Source organism: Echinops telfairi, unplaced genomic scaffold, assembly GCF_000313985.2.
Source record: "Echinops telfairi isolate 266 unplaced genomic scaffold, ASM31398v2 ScPeMD7_3533;HRSCAF=4204_1, whole genome shotgun sequence".
Classification (NCBI taxonomy): Eukaryota; Metazoa; Chordata; class Mammalia; order Afrosoricida; family Tenrecidae; genus Echinops; species Echinops telfairi.
The window spans coordinates 13,717,940-13,732,105 of record NW_022107432.1 but is presented as its reverse complement, the minus strand read 5'-3'; the positions used below and the strand labels follow the sequence as shown (position 1 = coordinate 13,732,105).

The window sequence follows — 14,166 nt, the reverse complement described above, 5'->3', positions numbered from 1 at the left end:
CAAATTACTTGTTTCTACACTAAGGGTTCTAAAGAGTTCTTATGGATTATTTTCAGTGGAAACCAAGGTCTTGGCTAAGTAGAAAAACATATATATATATTTGTTTTCAATAAGTACATGTTTTTATTTATATATATATTTTACTTAAAAGTCTGGCACTGTTCTATGCGCTTCTCAAATATCGGTGAGTGTAATAATTTCACCCTCTTTATAGCCCCAGGAGATCATGTCCCATTGTGGAGCTGGTTTCTAAATTTAAACCCAAGGAGACTGATTTGCTAGTCTGTGAGCTTAAAACCACATGCTCTCCCAGAGCCAGAGAAAAACAGGAAGAGGTGAAAATGTTGGAAAGAAAATTAGAAAATGAGACTGTATAGAGTTTATCGCGTACAACTGTCACTAATCTCTGGAAAGGATCCTGTGCCAGGAATGTTGATAACCCTGAAGTCAACTCTTAGGAGAAAGTTCCACTGTAGCTGTGTGTGTGTGTGTGTGTGTAGCTGTGTGTGTGACTTTTCACAGTGACCCCAGGGAAGATCCTCAATTCAGCTCCCTTAATAACCACTGCGGTCTACTTGATGCTTGGCTCATGGCTACCGACAGGATGCAGTGTAACTACGCCAGATGGTTTCTAAGGTGTAAATTGTTAGGGGAACAGACAGTCTCGTCTGTATCCCATAGAGTGGCTCTTGGGTTAAAACTGCTGACTTTCAGTTAGTAGCCTAACACTTAAGCCATGATGCCACCCAAAATCCCTTACTGGGCTCTAAGTGAACTGGAAAAGAAAGGGAGGGCCCGGGACTTGGTTTTGTAACAGGCAGTGGGGGTGATGGGAGGATCCTGGGTTCTACCATCATACACTCAGAGCAAACTAAGTCTGTTTGTTTGTTGAAGAGAAGGGTGAAGTCATAAGATGAGTGAATCTTGGGAACCCACACCCAGCGTGTGCACTAGATAAATATGTTTATTCTGTGTTATAACATTCAGTAATATTTTGAACTGGGGCGGCCTGGTTGTCTTTCTTTAAGCAACTAATGTTAATTACAAGCCCCATTAGAGGGGTGTTTTCCCATTTCATAGCAAGACAGGAAATATGAACATGTTTTCATGATGAGAGGTTATGTCAGTTCATTTTGTTCCAAGAAATGATTCACTCAAAGCTTTATGCTATGTTTTAATAATAGTAATCCATCCCACAGGAAGGCAATGCCAGAGAATTCCACTTACCCTGGGCGGAACTTTACATTGGATTCTTTGTGAATTGCTTGTGTTGATGTTCACGGCACAAGACTGGGACCCGAAAAGCACCAAGCTAGCCCCTTCCAAACCAGAACCTCGGATAGTGGCCCAGAGTCCTCCTGTAACAAAACCACATTTCCAGATGGAATCCACAGTCTGACAGGCAGAAAAAAATTAAGCATCCCCAAGAGAGGTGAAATCAAATTAATAAAACATGAGTCCTCTTAATGTGTCAAAACAAAAGAGAATGCTCACGCTGCAGGAAAAGGCTGAAGTTCAGCATAAAGCGAGCCACATACAAGGAGAGAAACGGTGACTAGAGTGACGAAAGGGCAGTAGGACCTTCCTGGACATTCTTTTATTTAAAAATAAAACATAGAGGCAAATACATGGCTTCTTCCCTAGAGTTTGAAGTACTGTCCCTGCCAGTCCCCCAAAACGCGTTCTTTGCCAAGAGCTCAAGCACAAGGGAGCATCAAGGCAGAACAGGCAGTGAGCTCTGAGTCAGCGCCCAGGTTACAAGCAGGTCTTCGTGCTATTGATCCTCGGCTCACAGCTCCTCATTTCCTTCATCCAACAGCTTTCTGGTTTGATGCCACACACCCCAAAGTCAAGGCACCATGATGGATCAACTTGGTTAAGTGCCTGGTTGCTATCCAAAAGGTTGGCATATGAACCCTCCCAAGGGCTTCATGGGAGAAATTTCTTCATATAAACAGGCAGGTACTCTGTCACATGATGTCACTTTGGGTGGGCAATAGACTCAAGGGGACCCAACAAGGGCAACATGCTGGTGTAATAATTGAAAATTTCTAGACTGTTTGGAAGTCCCCCCATAAAGTGACTGGAATCACCAAAAGCCATCCATTGCATCAGGGTATTGCTGCTGACCACCCTGCAAAGATGGGTGAGAAGGGAATTGGCTCCAGTCATACAAACTTTCCCTTGATAAAAAGCAGACCCCTATAAAACTGTAATTGCCACTGATGGAGACCCAGTGTGAACCCAAAAGCCCACAGATTACTGATGAAGGAAAGGATTCTGGTCTACCATCTCCCCAAGGGGGTACAAGAGAGGCTACCAAATAGGTACGACCTCTGAGAGTGGGGAGGAAAAGGTTATTTCCCAAAAACATCAGTGTGAAAAGGGACATTTAGCAATCCAAGGGAAGATTTTGGAGAGAATGCGGATGGGTGAAGTGGCAGCCCAAAGAATTAAGATAGAACTGCGATGTTGTTGGTACTAAACCATTCTGTAACTTCCCCACTAGTAAGCCTGGCTGGGTCTGAGTCTCTAATGCTCCTACCACGATTGCCATAGAGTCAGGTCCAACTCCCAGCAAACCTACACTAGACAATGCAAAGCCAAGATGGGGAGGGGGGACTGAAATTCTGCATTGCTACCCAGCCCCTTGGAGATGGAATCCTGCTGGTTCAGAATCACACTTTGTAAAGCAAGGTCTTTAGCACCGAGCCCTCAAGGTACACCTTTTGCTAAAATCTAGTGGGAAAATGCATGATCCTCCCAGACCATTGAATCCCTGCACTGCGTTATTCAGTGCACCGAACAGCCAGAATCCTCCTGAGAAGAGAGGATGATGAGACTATCTCACAATCTCTGAGCAGGTTATTTAGAGGGACCAGTCTCTGCAGAAAGGGATCCTGATTGGTATAGTGGAGGTTCTGAGAAAAGAGAGAGACCTTCAGAGAAATGGACAGAGCTGCTGGAACAATGGGTCCCAACAGAACAGTTTGAGGACGGTGTCTCCTCCTGTGACACACAGGGTCACTATTAGCTGGAATGGACTGGAAGGCATCTGATAGCAACAACCACCTAAGACTGTAACCTATTTGGCTCATGTGCCTGGGAATCTGCTAGTTTCAAATCTCATGTCCTGGGAAATCCCTCACTTCTGGGAAGACGTGGGTAGTTAGTTACCCCCACTGGAACAGGGCACTCTGGATAGGGGATACGATAAGGTTTTGGTCACCTGCATGCCCTGACCTCAAAGCCACTGCCATCCAGGCGGTTCCAAGTCATAGTGAACCTATAGGACAACATACATCTCCCACAGGGTTGCTAAGGTGCTGATGTTTGTGGAGGCAGACAGCCTCTTCATGCCCCTTCAGTGGCTGATGGGTTCAAACTGCCAAGGTCTTGGTTATCGGCTGAGTATTAACAACTGCTCTACCTTGCCCTCCTGTAAGGGCCTATTATGGAGAGGGGTGGGAGTTCAAGAAGGTTTGTGTGGCCTGAACTACAAAGGTAATTTTGTAAATCAAAGCACCTCATAAATCTCATGAAAAACACTATCATCAACCCTGAGCCCAAAGCAATAATGATTAAGCTCATTAAGTCATGCCCTTCTACTCTGAGTACCACATATCCCCTGGCTCCTTCCTCAAATCTCTAAGAAATAAGAGCAAGTGCTGCCGTGGTCTTATGCATAGTGACAAGGTGGGGTGGAGCTCTTATTTCACTCTTCTAGGTTAAGTCAATTCAGAGACGAATCACTCCTTTAGACAATGTGTGCCCAGAATGTTCTAAGCCGGAGGTCTCCGAACAACAGAACAAACCGCAACAGCCACCAGCAGGGGAAGAGGGTAATCCAGAAGTTAGGGCAAAGAGTTGTATGCTCCAAAAGAGCATGCTTTATATTAGCAACCATGAACTTGTGTGTCCCATGATTCTTGCAGTCCTGCTGGGCCAGTTTTAACTGGTCCCACTCCTCAGAACACAGCAAGTCATGGAGCGCCCGGTTTTTCACAGCATTGAGATCGGCCCCTGGGGCTAAATATTATTAACAAGACAAGCCCTCCAATTCTCTGCAACTCAAATGGGAGTCGACTGTGTGTGCCCACTGAGCATCTGCCAACTGTCCATCAGGGAGCCACCGTGTGTGACGCGCCCACTGTGCACGGAGCTTGTGGTGAGCAGACCCTTGATCTCACAGCTCTCAATGTTGTCCCTTTTCAGGGGGCTTTCCTCACAACTTCATCTTGGCTCTCCCACCAGTGTAACGCTGACTCAATTTAATGTCCCACAAAACTAGAAATCTCCCACAAAAGTAAGTCAAGCTTTTAAGGCTCCCTGTCTGAGTAAAATAGGATGGTACTATAGAACAGAGGAGAGCATTGGCATCGATCTGAGTGTTTGGGTCCGAGTGCTACCTCTTTCCATTGGGAAACTTTGGGGCAAATCATTCGCCTTGTGGAACCAGCAATATCGCATCTGGAAAATGTGGATAATAAGTCCATCCTTGGGGAGTTCCTAGCATTTAGAAGAGGTGTTCAGTAAATGATGTTGTGGCTAGCTGCTTCATTGCTTAGACAATGAGCTCCACAGCAGTAACGTGGGGGAGGACTAAGGCCAAGCATATGTCCTCACCCCGAGTCCTGGGTTATCTCCCCTAGACTAAATAGTCCTGCTGACTCAGCGACTGACCCAGTTATGCCTGGCATCGCCAGGCAAACTATGATCCTCTATGTGGCAAGAAAGTTGGTTGAAGGGCCCAAGTGTCTGTTGTTCATTAGTGCATGCTGATGGCAGAGAATAAACAGTTATGAATCATAATGGATACAGAATTTATCACAGGGTCAAACAAGATTCAGAGGCTGGTTTTAGGGGGGCAGATGGAATGTGATACCCTCCCCTGATTACCAATCTCTGCAGCTCTGGAAGGCTCCACAGCATCCAGCCTGGGCCCCACATGTAAAAAGGGGCCTTCTCCACTGGTGGTGATGGCAAGACCAGAGGGCCTCACCAACACCGAGAGCTGATGCACTCCGACCGGCAGCATGCCCATCTGACAGACCACACACGTTAGGTTGCAGAAAATTACTTGGCAACTTGTTTTGTTCACCATAACCTGAAAGGCCTGGGAGTCATCAGAGAAGCCAGTTCCAGTAATATAAACCAGGAGGTTGATGTCATCGCCTAAAAAATGGAAAAACAAACAAACAGAATCATCTCTCCATGATGTCACTCCATTTGAGAGACCTGACTCTAATATCCAACACCCTTTCTCTCTCTATCTCTCTCTCTCCCCACTCCCAGGACTTAGGGATCTGAATACAGACTCCAATATTGGACATCTGCATTTACTTGGAAGATCTATCCCGCACCTAACATTTTCTCAAACTAGTCGTCAGAGATCCCAGCTCAACAAGAACTGGAAATAGAATCAGATAAAGAAGAATTCTGAACAAGGGGCAAGAGGATATTTTAAGTCATCAATAATCCACGTGTCTCTATTTCCATTTCATGACCATATTATCATTTTGATTATGATTGCTAGGTGCTGTCCAGTTCATTCCAACTCATAGAAGAAACCCATGGGACAGAGTAGAACTGCCCATAGTGGTTTCCTAGGCTGTAATCTATATGGGAGAAGATGGCCCAGGTCTTTTCTCCCAGGGGGACACTGCTGGTTCTGAATTGCTGACCTGCTGATCTATGATCTATAAGCTGAGTGCTTACTCAGCAAAAAGCAAAACACAACGAAACATTTTCTGCTGCCATCACTCTCCCTGAACTTCATAAACTGATGATCTTCTGCCTGTCCCATCGCCAGACGCATGTCCTCTGTGGCAGTTACCTAATCTCTTGTCAACTTGCAAAGGGGTGGAGTCTAGCCTGTCAATCAGGTTGCAGCTTGATGACCTCATTTGGAGGCGCGAAAGAGATAAATAGCTCCCTGGAGGCCAGATACACTCTCCCTGCAAGACATTCCTGTTGACAAGCCACATGGAGCTATGCTGATGGCAGCCAGAGCCTTGGAGCTGGAGGAGCCACATGGAGACCCACACCAGCACTGAGAGGCTTCCACCACCACTGGAAGTATCCACAAGGCTTTCCACCCACTGACCTGTGATCTCCCTGCCCTGAGAGTCATTGAATGTGTTGTGTGAGTCTGAAGAGGAATTTACAGACTGATATCGGACAAATGGGCTAATATTGGACTTAAGGACTTGATCTAGACTGGGCTGGGATATTTTCTTAATATACAATTACCCTTTCATATAAAGCTCTTTCTTTTACACATATGAGTGTCTATGAATTCGTTTCTCTAGTGTACCCGGACTAACACAGCCTCTAACAAAATTACTAAAGTTTCCTCCCAGCCCAAGCCACAGCTCATACCAACAGAATACCATGTCGAGTGGATCTGGGGAGTTGAGCTTTGGAGGTACTGAAAAGAACAGGACCCTGAGCAATGAGCCGGTATGTCATTTACTCTCACAGCCACCTGCAACACACAGAAGAATTAAAAACAAATGTGTGCACTCCATACGCACAAAGGTATGCATAAAATACTTCTGCGCAGTTTTCTGATATTAAAATGTGTCATTGATTTACTTATCCTCACCTCTTTTATTTTCCTAGTAATAAAACCTAAATTACAATCAATGGCTTAAAACATATCAAGCTGTATTAAAATAATGGTAGATACTGAAATCTGGTATTTCTGCAATTAAATATGCTAAACCTTGAATAAATTCCCTTTCTGTTTTATATGGAAGTAAATTTGATGTAATTCAAACTGCACAAGGGCTTAGTAATACCCTATATTTTCAATAAGCACTGAGAACTTGTAGCAAGTACTTTCTTAACTGTCAAATACCAATGAAGCAGATGTCGTCCTTGTACCTTCACTACATGTCTATATAAGAACTTCTGTTAGGTATTCAAAAGGTTGATGGTTCAAGCCGACTCACTGGTACTCAGGGAAAAACACCTGCTTCCACAAAGATGACAGACAAGAGGACTCTTAGGGAGCACTCCTACTTTGTCATATGGGGTTGCAGCAAGTCTAGACATACTCAATGGCTCCCAAGAACAAGAAGAAAGTATAATGGGTATGGGGTCTTTGGGGGCCTAGCATGATTATATTCGACCTGAATTTCAAGACCCTCTCAAGAACAGATTTGACGTTTTGAATACTATTGACAGAGCCTGATGATCTGTTGGATGACATCAAGAACATCATTCATGCAGTAAGCAATAGGTGATTACAAAAATGGGGGAGTGGGGCGAGAAAGGATTAAAGTGGATGTCCGGAGAGACCCCAAAGTTTGCTCTTGTTCATGGAGTCACTGAGGCACATGGAAGAAATGATGAAGTAAAAGAGTTGAACACAAAATCTCAAAGGGCAGCTCGAGAATATAAAATAAAATATTATAATGAAATGTGCAAAGGCCTAGAGTTAGAAAACCAAAAGGAAGAACATACAACGCATACCTTAAACTGAAAGAACTAAAAATAATTAAGTCACAAGGTATAAAACTGAACGATTCTATGGCAAAGATTGAATGATGTGGGTGCATTAAAAAAAGATGGAAAGAATACACAGAGTTGATGTACCAAAAAGAACTCATTGACATTCAATCATTTCAAGAGATAGCATAAGAGCAAGAACCAATGGCATGACAGAAGACGTTTAGGTATATTAAAAGCACTAGTCAAAATCAAGGCTCCAGGAATTGATGTGATACCAGGAATTGAAAAAGGTCAACAAGCTGATGAAGCACTGGAAGCATTCCCTTGTCATTGCCAGGACATCTGTAAGACACTGGGCCGACTGACTAAATGAAATCTATATTTGTATTAATTTCAAAGAAAGATGTCTCAACAGAAGGACTAAATAATAGAACAATATCAAAACAAAATATAGAACAAAATTTTGCTGAAGATCCTCCAACAGTACATTGACAAGGAGCTGCCAGAAGCTCAGGCTAAATTCAAAAGAGGATGTGAAATAAAGGATATCATTGCTGACATCTGATTTCCAGAGCACTTCATTGTACTTATGTGGATCTTGTATGTGGAGCAAGAGGCAGTTATGCAAACAGAACAAGGGAACACTGCATGGTTTAAAACCAGGAAAGGTGTGCATTAGGATTGTATTTTCTCATCATACTTATTCAATTGTATGCTGGCCAAATAATCAGAGAAGTTAGATGATATGAAGAAGAATGCAGTATCAGGATTGGAGAAATGTTTATTAAAACCCTGTGTGTTAGACCAGGTATACTAGAGAAACAAATCCAGGGACACCCATATATGTGTAAGAAAAATCTTTATATCAAAGAGTAATTGGATATCAAGAAAACATCCCTGCCCAGTCCAGATCAAGTCCATAAGTCTGAAATTAGCCCAGAAGTCCAATACTAGCCATAAATTCCTCTTCAGACTCATGCAGTACATGCAATGATGCAGAATGCAGGAAGTTCACAGGCTGGTGGGTGAAAATTCTTGTGGGTCCAATGATGGAGAAAGAAAGGAAGTCCCCAGACTCCTCATGAGAAGGCCACATCCACAAAGAGGCATCATCAGGCTGTGACCTGACTGACAGGCTAGACTCCACCCCTACACTTATTTATCAAATCGACGTGAAACTATGTAACTGCCACAACCTGCAGTATGCAGATGACACAACTTCACCTGCTGAAAGTGAGGAGGACTTGACACACTTGTTGATGAAGATCAAGGATTGCAGACTCAGTATGAATTACAACCCAGTGTAAAGAAAACCAGAATCTTCGCAACTGGACCAACAGAGAACATCATGATAAGCAAACAAAAGATTGAAGTTGTCAAGGATTTCATCTTGCTTGGATCCACATTTAATCCTCATGGAAGCAATCCTCATGGAAGCATACACTGGTACAGATAGGAACTGGAAACACAGGGAATCCAGGGCGGGTGATCCCTTCAGGACCAGTGGTGTGAGTGGCGATACTGGGAGGGTAGAGGGAGAGTGGGTTGGAAAGAGGGAACCAATTACAAGGATCTACATGTGACCTCCTCCCTGGGGGATGGACAACAGAAAAGTGGGTGAAGGGAGACGTCGGACAGGGCAAGATGTGACAAAATAAAAATTTGCAAATTATCAAGGGCTCATGAGGGAGGGGGGAGCAGGAGGGAGGGGAAAAAATGAGGACCTGATGCCTGGGGCTTAAGTGGAGAGCAAATGTTTTGAGAATGATGAGGGCAATGAATGTACAAATGTGCTTTACACAATTGATGTATGTATGGATTGTGATAAGAGGTGTATGAGCACCCAATAAAACAATTTTAAAAAGAGATCAAAAGACACATTGCATTGGGTAAATCTTCTGCACAAGGCCTCTTTAAGGTGTTCAAAAACAAAGGTGTTACTTTAAGGACTGAGTTGTGCCTGACCCAAGCCATGGTATTTTCAATGGCCTCATATGCATCTGAAAGTTGGACATTGAATAAGCAAGCCTCTATAAAGATTGATGCACCTGAGTTATGGTTCTGAAGAAGAGTATTGAAAGTCCCATGGATGGCCAAAAGAACAAGCAAATCTGTCTTAGGAGAAGTACAGTCAGAATGTTCCTTGTCTCATATACTTTGGACATGTTGCAGGAGATACTAGGACTTGGGGGAAAAAACATCATGTTTAATAAAGTGGAGGGACATCAAAAAAGAGGAAGGCCCTCAATAAGAGGTATTGACGGAGGACTCAACCCTAAGAACAGGTGTGAGGACCGGGCAGTGTTCGGTTCTGCTGCACACAGAGAAGCTATGAGTTGGAGCAGACTCGATGGCACAGAACAACGACAGAGTGGTGGGCTTCTAAGAAAAGACTGCTTTTCCCTCAAACTATACTCAGAGAGGAGAAAGGTGAAGTAGATGTGATACAATTGCCTCTCTATAAATTGAAGGAGAAAAAAGGATTAAAACACACACACTAAAGTTATGAGCCTTGACTTATAGAAGGGAAGGAGGCTGGTGGCACAGAGGTTAAGTGCTCAGCGATGAACTGAAAGACTTAAAATCCCCCAGCCTCCACTCCATGGCAGAAATGTATAGCTGCCTGCTTCTGCCAAGGTCACAGCCTGGAAACCATACGGGGCAGCTCTAGTCTCTCCGATATGGTGCGACGAGTCAGAACTGACTAGAAAGCAACTGGTTTTATTATTATTACTATTATTATTATTATTATTTGTAAAGAAGGGGGGATCTGGATAGCATGGGTGATAAAGAACACTTAAGCTTTACCTATAACATTTAAATTTGTTTATAAGGACAAAAAAGACAAACTAGATATATCAGATTATCGACAATGGTCAATTGTCAGCTTGGGTCTTGAATTTGAGCCCTGATAGAGGAGGGTTTCCACATTGGGCTGATAACTGCAAAGTCAGCAGTTTGGAACCATCAGCCGCTTCATGAGAGAAAGCCCACTTGTCTTCTCCTATAAAGAGTTAGTCTTGGAAACTCACAAGGCAGTTCTACCTATCCTATAGAGTGGCTAAGAGTCAGAATCGATTCAATGACAGTAAGTTTGGGTGTTTTTCATTTCTTTGTATTCTTGGTAGGTTTTTTTTTTTCTTTTTAAAATCATTTTATTGGGGGCTTGTACAACTCATCACAATCCATCCATCCATCCATTGTCTCCAGCACATGTGCACATTTGTTGCCATCGTCATTCTCAAGGCATTTGCTTTCTAAGTAGATGACTTAAAATAGGAGTCTTGGAAGAAAAAGACGATTTGAAAGTGAAAAGGGGTCAATTTAGCTGATTTACTATCCAGGTCTACTGCAGGGAAGCATAAACCATATGAGCATAAGCCATATTTAGTTATAGGGTTCTCTATTTTCCTGATACCATAATAATAGCAATAACTATTATGGTAATCCAGTGTTGGGTTGTGTTTACAATGCACTTTCATATATTCACAGAATGTTTATGGGGTCTGTGGATGTAGAAAAAAGACAACTGGTATTGTCCCTGCTTTACTGACTGGAAAAATGACTCTTGAGAGCTAAGTCAATTGGGCTGTATGACCAATCAGTGAGGGGCTGAATTTGCCTGTGGCCTGCATTCTGGGTTGCCCATCACTCACCTGAGTATGCTGATTGGCAGTAACCAACATGTCTCCAAACACAGGTCCAAGGAAAACTCCACCATCATACAGTACACGAGTTGTTACAGCGGGGCTCATGCCAGTCAGATTTTCATCGGAGACCTGAGATGGTTACATTTCTGGTGAATTCTGTCATGGAACAGAAGTCTAAACCTGATCAAAGCAAATGATTACATATGTTCTGTTTGAGATAACCAGACAGCTAGAAAAGTGAAAATGGGGTGGCCTAAGACTAAACTCTAGAAACATAACAAACAGTAAGTAAAGTCTAATGAAAGCCCAGTAGACTAGTGGAATATTTATTGGCAATTGAAAGTACTGGAAGAATTTTTTTTTTTAAAAAGGTACTGAAAGAAACACAGCCCATCAATTTTTTCTGCAGGGTGAAATACTTTGCCTCTATGCACCTCTCTATTTTATGTGTGCTTGCAACCCAAAACATTAGAATAGAATGTAAAGAAAGCACACATTGTGAAATAAATGCAAAGGCCCCCCCATCTTTCCTTTCTTCACCCAAAGTGTCTTGTTTGAAAACCAGGTGACGGGAGTCAAATGTCATCTTGGGCTCCCTTTTACAACAACCGAGTGCTAGATGATCAGTAGCTTATTTTTTAAAACCCTAAATATGCAACTGCAGCTGGTTTTGTCATGACCCAAAGACAGCAAATCCTTCTCCAGACTTCCTTCTGCTGTGCCATCTGCCTCCAGGATAATCTACGTGGATCGCATCTGCTTAAATTGCTCAATCACAGCTGTAGCATTATTGTATGGTGGACACTGACCAACAGCTTCTCTACAGAAACTGAGTTAGGAGAGAAGATGGTGGGCTTAAATTGCTTCGTCAGGGATAGGAGACGCAAACCATTTGTTGAAAAATGTCCAAGAAAAAAGAGCACAGGACCCCGTGTCTTGATGGTTCCAACAAGAAGAACAATGCATAACTGTTTTCCTTTGTATAATTGCCTTATCTTTTTGTTTCACATAAATTGCTCAAAGGCACCAAGTATCCCTACCATCCAAAGGAAGATGGTACATACCCTGATGGAAACGGGTAAATCCCCAATTTGGGTGGACCAGGAGATGGTCCACACATGTTCATAGCACGAGTGCACATCTTCCTTCACCATCAAGTCGCTGGCACTGAGGTACGTGGATGTGAAGCTATCAATACTGTCTTGCAGGAGCTTGCGAAGGTGCCCAGCAGAAATGTGCACAGGGACACCTGGAAGGAAAGATTTTTATAGAGAAAAGACAAAGCACTAATTAGTCCATCGTGCAGTCTCATGACCATCTTGAGGCTAAAACATAGCTCAAGTCACTTTGGCAGAAGGCCCCTTATGTCAGCCGGGATCAAATTGTCAAAGGAGGGGGAAGGGATGCTGACTACTGAGTGGCTGCCATGCAAAGTTATGATGAGTATACATCCCCCTGACAGGTCAACATCCCTCTCAGAGGGATGAGGGATACTTATGAGAAAGTCAAGTGAGGAGAGGGGCAAGAGAGCAGGCACATCTGGGAGAACGCAAGTGCATGCCTGTTGGTAGAAAAGCGAAGGGGACTGACCTCCAAGAAGGGAAAAATGACAAAGAATATTTTTAAGGACCCTACATGGGGAGTATCCCTGGAAATATGCACTGCATAAGCCACATTGACCCCAGTTTCCGGGCACACCAGGGACCCAGGCCAAGTGCCACAGAGCACTCGTGCGCCGAATCACGGCTCTTCAAGGTACACAACATACTCTGAAGGCCACACGCACCACAGGGATCCAATGTGGAAACTCAGCTAGGTGGACTGGACTCTCCCTCAAACACACCTGTAACCTGAGGTCTTCAGACTGAAAATTCATGGTGTTTGAAAAAGCAGAAGACAGCTATACCAAAAGTCTTGAAGCGTAGGTAGATGGACAATTATTGACTTACTAGTAAGATATATATTATTCCAGCAAACCTGTGACTGACATTGTCAGTGGATATTATTATAAATTTTCCCTGATAACCAACTCCTCTTTTTTGTAGAAATGGCATCCACCGAGGAAAGGATTGATTCTACGCAAGTAAACAATTCAGGTATTGTGATAGGGAGTTAGCCTACATTGGCCCAATATCTCTTTCTCAACAGGGCTTTAAAAAATTAGTAGCATGGGGCTAATCAATGACAGTATTATATTAGTGGGATATCTTTGTGCCACAGGGAGATGATTGATAAAGTCTCCCAACCATAAATTAACCAGGAGGTCTGTAAAGGGAGCCAACGGCAGATTAAACAAACATAGACCCATAAATGGATTTGGATCTTGCACTAAATCCAAATTAAGAACAATCAGTTCTTACATCATGGCCTTGCTCAATAGTCACCCTCAGGAAGGCAACGCAGAAGATACGTATGCGTGCTATAGCAAAATGTGGTGAAGAAATTAGAAGGTGCCTGGCTACAGATAAAATGGCATCTGGGGTCTTAAAGACTTGTCTCCAAACAAGCAGCCATTTAAGTGAGATGTCAACTTAGTCCAGATAGCAGAAGCACACCATCCTCAGTCACCAAAGGATTGTGAAGCATATCATCCAAAGTCAGAGGAGGGAACAGTGTCAGAGCCTAAATTGTGAGATTCTGGCTTACTGAAGGCTGGGGATGACACTGGAAGCCCAAGGTACATTGATGAGACCTACACAGGAAGTTAAGTCTCCTGTGACTTCCCTCTATCCATAATAGCGGGGTGTGAAAAATCTGGTAACTAAATGGTGCATTGGAGAGAAGTCTATAGGAGATCAAAATGATAAACCTGAATTGAATGATTAATTCCCTTTGTGATGCACGTTGGGCCTGATCTGGTTTTCAACATTTTCTGATTTTTGTTTTGCTTTGTTTTCCTATTGGAGTTTATCTCTGATGTATTTTGTCATTGGGGGTAACCCTCTTGAAATTTTGTTATGTTTTTCTGGTTTTTGTTTTTTTGGTGTATGAACCCCAGGATTGATGAACCTATAGAGACAGCAAGTAGAACAAGGTCTCCTGGGGGTACATTGGGGGG

General features: G+C 43.2%; 1 protein-coding gene across 1 annotated transcript in view; it reads right to left on the bottom strand.

Moving 5' to 3' along the window:
- The window catches only part of PKHD1 (PKHD1 ciliary IPT domain containing fibrocystin/polyductin), a 579,560-nt gene that overhangs the window by 501,854 nt on the left and 63,540 nt on the right, over nt 1-14,166 (bottom strand). The window contains exons 25-29 of the mRNA XM_045294754.1: nt 12,173-12,357; nt 11,115-11,237; nt 6,382-6,487; nt 4,900-5,175; nt 1,228-1,358 (exon numbers count right to left, since the gene is read on the bottom strand). Coding sequence (XP_045150689.1) covers nt 1,228-1,358; nt 4,900-5,175; nt 6,382-6,487; nt 11,115-11,237; nt 12,173-12,357 — 821 coding nt within the window. The remainder of the gene's footprint in view (nt 1-1,227; nt 1,359-4,899; nt 5,176-6,381; nt 6,488-11,114; nt 11,238-12,172; nt 12,358-14,166) is intronic.